The sequence below is a fragment of the Charadrius vociferus genome, unplaced genomic scaffold (assembly GCF_000708025.1).
Source record: "Charadrius vociferus isolate BGI_N301 unplaced genomic scaffold, ASM70802v2 scaffold147, whole genome shotgun sequence".
Lineage (NCBI taxonomy): Eukaryota > Metazoa > Chordata > Aves > Charadriiformes > Charadriidae > Charadrius > Charadrius vociferus.
Genome location: NW_009649570.1, coordinates 7109049 through 7117094, shown reverse-complemented (window position 1 = coordinate 7117094; position 8046 = coordinate 7109049). Strand labels below are relative to the sequence as shown.

The 8046-nt window shown below is 36.8% G+C and overlaps 1 protein-coding gene across 1 annotated transcript in view; it reads right to left on the bottom strand.

The window, feature by feature from the left end:
- Positions 1-8046, bottom strand: part of DYTN (dystrotelin) — a 19823-nt gene extending 11777 nt beyond the window's left edge. Inside the window, exons 1-7 of the mRNA XM_009890198.1 lie at positions 8028-8046; positions 5901-5975; positions 4217-4418; positions 2084-2169; positions 1384-1472; positions 649-720; positions 139-302 (exon numbers count right to left, since the gene is read on the bottom strand). Coding sequence (XP_009888500.1) covers positions 139-302; positions 649-720; positions 1384-1472; positions 2084-2169; positions 4217-4418; positions 5901-5975; positions 8028-8046 — 707 coding nt within the window. The remainder of the gene's footprint in view (positions 1-138; positions 303-648; positions 721-1383; positions 1473-2083; positions 2170-4216; positions 4419-5900; positions 5976-8027) is intronic.

Sequence of the window (8046 nt, the reverse complement as noted above, 5' to 3'; positions counted from 1 at the left end):
CTTTCCCTATCTTACTTGTTAAACTACATTATGTCCAAAGTTTGTTGCTTAATACAGCAGTTAGAGCCTGTAAGGTATGCAAACAGTTGTAATAACTATTTATATGGATGCTATACACTGCAGTAATTACTGACGCACCTGAGGCCTGTAATGGGGAAAATTTTGCAGACTCTACATCTAGCTTGGTGAGAAACCATTTCTGTGGCTGATAATCTGTAACACGTAGGGAGCCACAGGAGAACAGCAGGCTCTGATCTCAGCCAAGACAGGAATTTTTCTTCAACAATTGCTGAATTCAGAACCTGGAAAAAATACATGTCTCAAGTTCAGCCATTTACTTGAAAAGAACTGGTGTCTCTTCTACAATTACTAATAAAAGCTCTGATATTGGACTCTGCTAGCATAGATTTTTCCATTCATGTAAAATGTTACTGGGTTTCAAAGGTTTTGGAGTAAATGCAAGAGTCTTCAGTAGTATCTTATTGACCATCTTTTCTATAGATATAAATCCTCCTATACTGTGAGACTGGTCAACAGCCCTGCCCCTTAAATGTAGATACTGGTGGATGTTATATGGTGATAAACTTGCAATTTTAATCAACCAGCAACATTCAAAATAATTTCCCAGGACATCATAATTTCACTCACCCCATGGAAGCAGCTGTGAGTTGCAATTTCCACACAAGACAGAGAGCAGCTTTCTCCCACAATGGCTGGGATCTGCATCAAGAAGAAAGGCTCAGAAACACCTCAATAAAAAACAGATGTTCCCATCATGCTCTGCTGAGATGGTGACAGCACACAGATGGTGAAGCATCTCTAGCAATGCCATTTTATGTACTGTTATGAAAAAAACTGTTCATATTCATACTATAAGTATGCAATTTCATAGTTCAGTATGTGTCAGAATGATTTGCTTCCAGCTCACTTAGTGAAATGGATCAACATACTATGTTGCCATAATAGAATATCGAAAGACACTGGATTTGAACCTCAGGGGTCATTTTCAGACCCCGTTTTCAGTGACAGTTCAGCTGGAAATACCTGTATGCTAAGGCATTTTTCTGCAGTTTTAAGTTATTCTAGTAAGTACAGACATCTGAATTTTGGAGTTGCTTTAGGAACAGCTGTTCCCAGGACCTGTAAGCTCAAGCAAAATGAATACACAGAGGCACTGATGTGGTTACTTTGACTGAGAAAAGCTGCAAAATTTGATTCTTTTACCTACTTTGCAGGGTAGTTCCCTACGTCCACAGAGTGCCCTACTGACTTCAACCCCATAATGTAATAAAACATAAAATGTATCAACCATGTATTTTTTTTCTCCTAGATTAGGATACTCCTACAACATCTGTTGTGTAACAGCACTTGCAGTGGCATTACCTGATTTAAGTCTTTTAGTAGGCTTCTCAGGGCACTACGGGTAATCACAGCCACCTTCCCATCGAGGACAGCATAAAACTGGAATAAAGCTGAAAACAACCAGAGGAAAGAAACCGGAATTCTGGCAGAGCCTGAAGTGTCTTCTAGCTACTTATTCTCAAACTGTTCACATGGAGATTGCAGCCTACCAAATAAACCCCTCCAGAAAATTCCCCTTTATTGTCTATCTGACAGGCACTGACTGCCGTGACAATACTTTCTTCCTACAGGCAGAGGAAAGAGAAGGACAACAAGGCAATGATGGCAATTCCTTATTCCTGGCAGTAAACACAGAAAAAAAAAAAAAAGGGCTCTAGAAGCTTCCTGGATCAAATATATAAAATTGTTTTCTAATCCAATGAAATTTAAAACTAGGGTTTTTCTGTTCTTTTCTGCTAGGCAAATAGAACTCGGCCTTCATTTTTAAAATCTACTTAAACTTTATTATGAATTGTTCTGAGACTTTTTATTTGAAGATGGCTATAGACATTGATGAAAATGTGTTCTTCTGCATCAACCTTTCTCTACAACTAAGCAGTCAACATAAGTTACTTTTTGCATGGTAGCACTGTATTCTCTTTTAAAGTAAAAAAAAAACACAATGGAGATTTTTCTCAATGTCCAGTATTTCAGGCAGTGTATAAAATCATATATTTCCCACCTCTGTATTTAGCCAGTAGAGTGTCTCCTGAAAGGGCAATTAGGGCAGCTGCAGCAGATCTAGTTTTGATATAACCTGTTCCAGATCTAGAAAAATAAAGTAAGTTACACTACGTTCACCGAGAATATAAAAACTGAAATCTCTAAAGAAAAAAATATTGCTACTTGGAAGACAATTCAAAACTCATATCCTTTTATATGCATATAAGTGATGTTGCATTTTAGTGATATTTTATATCTAGGACCCTTTGTCATTGAATGTAACTACAGAGGTAACTGTTCAAGATACCATGAAATCATAAACCAAGAAGACAGCATCTCCTTCAAAGATCTTATATTCCAAGAAAAATATAATTTTACATTTACAATACATGTCCTAAAGAAACTCTGCTCTTTGTGGAAAGCTTTCCCAAATATGGAAAAGAAAGCAGAATTACAATCTGTTTTTTGTATTATATCATCAGCCAGATTCACTGTGGCTCCAGATCTGTATCAGGCTTTTCTTGGGCGGGATCCCTTTAATTTCACTGCAACTCAGTTTAATCAAAAGGATATAGGCAGGAGCAGGACTTTAGTTTTGACCATTAGATCATAAAGCATGTAGCTTCATTTAGAAGATGAGTTTGCGACACAGGCACCTAATGAAAAAACATTTCTCTATGTGAAGACAAAGGAGACATGAATTGGAACCATAAATCACGAGATCCTGGAATTCTATATTTAAGACATCACTTTTGCAAAGCAGTACTGCACTTCAGAATATCATTACATAAAATTGTCTTCAAGAATCTTTAGATAAACTGCATTTTTACAGAGCATGCTGCATAAAGCTGCAATATAGTGTCTAAAGTATGAGCTGCCTGGGTCAAAAGTTTCTAGAATTTATATATTTACTTTTACCAGAACTTTCATTGAAAAGCATCCAAGATTACAGCTAAAGTATACAATCAAAACCCCTTATGATGGTTTACATAAGCTTATTAAGTAAGCTACCACACAAAAATCACAAAAATGGAAAAGCCCTTTGTGCTCTTGCCATAAAATACTTTCCAGTGCTGACAGTGGAGAACAGCACTCTACAGAGAAAACAGGATTAGAAGAAAATTATAAGAAGCTTTTTGTATACTATATTCATGGCAAGAAACTTGTAAAAATTTTTTTCTAAAGAAATTACATCAAAAAGAAAATGATACACTGTCCTAAGAAAACAGAAAAAAAGACCAAGATATTCCTGTTAAGAAGGTTCTTCTAAATTATTGCCCTAGAGTGAACACAAATTACAAAATATTCTTGGTGTTTCTAGCTTTGTTTCATAATACACCAATTTATTCTTAGCCATAATTGATTTTTTTAAGTACAAAAAAATTAATTACATGCGAACTTAAGCAGTAGTAATCATATTATTAATGACAGTGATTCAAGAAAAAGTCCTGCAGACCATTTACATCTCATTCACTTTTAGTAAAAAACTTTGCTCTGATGTAGAAGGGAATACATTTCACTTGTGGTATAAATTGCACAATGAACTTAGCCTTTGTCTTTTAAATCTGATACAATCACAAACCAATCCTGCCTTTAGTGAATGAATTCATCATTCACAAACAATACATGAGAAAAGTATACTCTGTGAGCTGCTTCCTTATTATTCCCAGAAACTATTTGCTATTCATAGGAGCTAGCTAATCAGCTTAGTTATGAAACAGTAGTTTTGTTTCATAATTGGCTGATGAACTTTTTAAACCAGAGAAAACAGAATAGTGAAAAGTGACTGGCAAATTCTTGACCTGTGCATGGGTACTGTCATTCAAAGGCAAATACGGGTTCTTTTTCAGGAGTGTATCAAAATATCTTGGCAGTCAAAAGAAGAGCTACTCTCTGTAAAGCTGTTCACAGAAAAAACTAGCAGGGACTGGCAGACATCTGGACTTCCAGACAATTTTGGAAACATTTGACCACTGTTTCTCTGATAAAGCTTTGTGCCTCATATTTGTATAGCTGAACTATTCCCATTGTGTATAACAAGCAAAATACCATCAAAATGGGAGAGTTTGATACAGAAATGGTATAAGAGTGGTAGAAACTGACTTAGTCTAGCGGTACTTCACAATGGATTTACATTTGTGCTTCCTCTCACCTGTCATAGATGGCAACTAGCAGGTTCAACGTGAATTCAGCAGCTCTTGGAGCTACCTGGCCTGGTTTTTCTAATCTTGCCCTCTGGAAGAGTTTCATCAGCATTCCAGAGATCTGCTGAACTTTCAGAGAAATCTGCTTTTCTTGCTTGCACTGTTCACTTGATAGGATGTGCTGAATCAGAGAAACATCAATCAAATCCACTGTGGGAAAATTAAGGGAGAAATGAATGAGGATCCCCTTTTCTTCCATGAATGGAAGCTTGACTTTTTTTTTATTAGAAGTGCCTAGCTAAGACGAGTCTGTAAAATGAAGTCTAAACCAGTATGCAACACAAAAAGGAAATAATCTGGGAAAGGTCTTGCTGGGTTTATGGATGTAGCAAAACTTGTGAGGCTACAAAGATAGAACAGCTCAACTGAAATTCCCTGGATGTGATTTTGGGACAAACAGGAAAGGAAGAGAATAGCATTATTAACTGCATCCAAATTATCGACCAAAATTTTATTCCATGTACAGATAGCATAAAAACATGCACCCTTCAGTACTTCAGAAAAAAGCTCCCCTAGGACTGGGAAAACCATTTGTGATTTGATGTAACTTTTTGCCTCATGCACAAAATCAAAGAGAAGAGGGGCACTAGGGCCAAGAAAGGGGCTAACAGGCTGTATTACAAATGTGCCATGGAATAACTAATATCCATTGGGAAGAGAGCGCTATGGCTTCTTAGAGGTCACATTCAGTATGTCAGAGATATGATCAATTAGAATTAACATTAGAAGAGAAAGATTGTAGTAGATAACAAGTTTTTAGATTGCTGGAGAAGCAGAGAACCTACAATATGTCATCTATGGTCTTCCCGGTGCAGTGTGAGACACTCAATCTGGAAACCCATGTGCAATTCTGGTCACCAGTGTTCAAGGGGGACTAGAGGAGACATGGAGGCCTAGACAGCAAATCTAATGAAAATCAGTACCTGTGTGAGTTGGTGTGACATCAGGCAGATTAACTGTATCAGGGCTGAGACTAGACTAAATACATTCATAGAAGAGCATGCCCAAATGAAAAAATATGCCCAAGGCCAACAAACTAGTCATCTTTTCTGTGCTACCCTGAAGACATCACTTGCAATGTTGTGCATTTTCAGCAAGAGACTTTCAGGTGGAAAATTTAAGATTTCCATGCATTTTAGCTCAATATGGATTTTACACCCAGTTAAATAGCCAGGGATTTTCTGGTCTATCATATTTTGTTTTGTTCTCATTAATACGTATAGTATTAATAATAATGCCTGTCAATGCATTTTCGATGATCCATGATTATTTCCAATAAATCAACTCCTAAGAAACACATGAGAATTTGACATTTAACAAGAATAATAATATACAGATAAAAATGCATAATTGCCAGTGATGTCTACATAGCAATGTTGCAGATTGTAATAATAATTTGATTCTCCCATGCCTTTAGAATTTTACTAATGTATTTCCACAGACATTCAAAAGGGGGGAAAATCAATTTGTATATGAAGTACTATCTGGTTCTTAAGTGTTCGTAATGCATTCTGAGATTCTCAGGTAGAAAATAAGAGACCAATGTAGCATAATAACTCATGGTGACAGCAACACAAATTTTTTACAAATTCCTCTCCCTGTCAAAGCACAGGGTTCTCTTCAGCTACTAACACTGGCACAGACTTTGTACAGAACGTAGTTTTAGGGCTGTTCTGTAGACGGAGCTCTGAACATCATTGAAGGCCTCTGTGAAAGAAAACAAACGCACATTACAATAAGGTGGTTTGTGTCAAAAAAAAAAAAAAGAAAGAAACAAACAAACAAACAAAGAAAAACAAATTGTTTAACTAAAAATCAAAATAACCACATTTGGACTTGATCAAAACCCACAATAACCTGAAGGAAAATTTTGAAAAAATTTAAAAAATTAAAATCTTTTCTTTTTTTCCAATAGTTTTGTGGGGAAAATGGTTTTGTTATGACCAGTGACATGAGTTGTAAAAACAGTATTTAACATAGAGAGCACACCTGCTTCTTTGGGAATCAAGTCTATTCATGGACCAGAAAAAAAGGATATGCACTGTGCATACTTTTAGCCAAGATCATAATGAAATAATATTTCTTCAGGCAAAACTGTTTCTTGATCAGAGATGCTCTTCTACAAGGCACAGTTTGTCAGTCTGCACAGTGGGGTTATTGTTTTGGATACATATTGTTTCAAACATTAAGAATAATATAAGCAATTTACCAGAGCAACTGGCTTTTAACATGTCTACTTAGTAATCCCACTCAAGCTGCTTGACTAAATCCCATACCCTTACATGATTTTTGCTCATTCCTTTCACATCACTAAAGGATGTTTTCCTGGGTGGGAAGTAAGGGCTTCTGAGCATGACCTCTACCTGATACTTTACACACATACCTAAAACTTCAAGACAAAAAAAAAGGCTTGTTCACAAAGCTTTAGAAACCAGAAGTGATTTATCAGTTATCCTCCTGTCCTCAGAGACTCTTTCATCCTGTAGTTCAGAGAGGAAGAGTTACCCACAGATGATTAAGGTCAAAGCTAAGCAACAAATATGCATAACTGAGCAGAAATAACTCACAAAGCTCTCTACCTGTTTAGTCTGGAAATGAGCTGCGTGCAATGGTTTCCCACAAATGTACCAGACTAATGCTAATAGTCAGCAAATTACAGGCTCTGCTGGTTCCCAGATGCTGCCTAAGATACAGAAATAAGCCAATATCTGCTATACCATCTGTTTAGTCCTGCTCTTGTCATACTATGTTTTGTGATATTATTTGGAGATACAGTGTAGCATGTCATACAATGTGAAAAATGAGTTTTGATTTCCATGCATCATCAGTTCTTTTTCTTCAGTAAACTGATCCAAAGCTCTTTTGAAAGTAACAGAAAGACTCCCACAGTTTTCAGTAGGCTATGGATTAAATTCCAAATGCTTATTTTCAAATACAAATGCTAGAAACATACACATGATCCAACTCAAACACCTTCCATGTGCAGGATGACTTTCTAAGTGGAGGCAATCTGTTTTAGTAGCCATCTGCTACTCACTTCAAGTCCATACTTACAGACAAAATGTAGCCTCAAAGTCAGGCATTCTGTGCTTGTCAAGCAACAGTTCTGAATTAGGTTGCAAGTAAAACAGCAGACAAAGGAAAAAAAGCCCAAGTAAAATACAAAATATTTTAGGATTCTTATTTATGAAAGGCTATTTAGGGGCACTAAACCCTTTCATTTCTCATAGAAATGGAGCTTCCCCTTTGGACAGAAAACCAGCATGTAATCATTCTGCAGTGGGTCAAATTTCACCTCAAGACTGATAAGTGCCCTTTCTTGAGAGGCTGACAAAGGAATTCCTACAGATATAGAAAAGAGTGCAGTGTTTCCTGACATCTCCAGCTAGTTCTGCACTTTGTACCACTTGTTATGTAGCAGATGAAGTATCCACTAACATTTTGCGCTCAAAAAGTGAGCGTATAGCCATCCTTGATGCCTATTCCAGAATACGTGAAAAAACTTGATCCTATATTATCAATTAGGGAACATGGCCCCTGCGCACCTGACCATTCCACAAGCCAAGGTGATAATGGCAGGGAAGGTGCCAGAACAGATCCAAAAATAAAGGTAGGACAGCACAGTTGAGTAATTTGTCATTTATGTGTTACAGCACTGAGATTCTGAAAGTGGCATGACTTCACTACAATTCATTAGTTTCTGTCCAAACACAGAAATGTCTCTTGAGAACAGCTGGGAAAAATGAGAAAAATCCTTACCCTGCAAGTCTGGATCCAT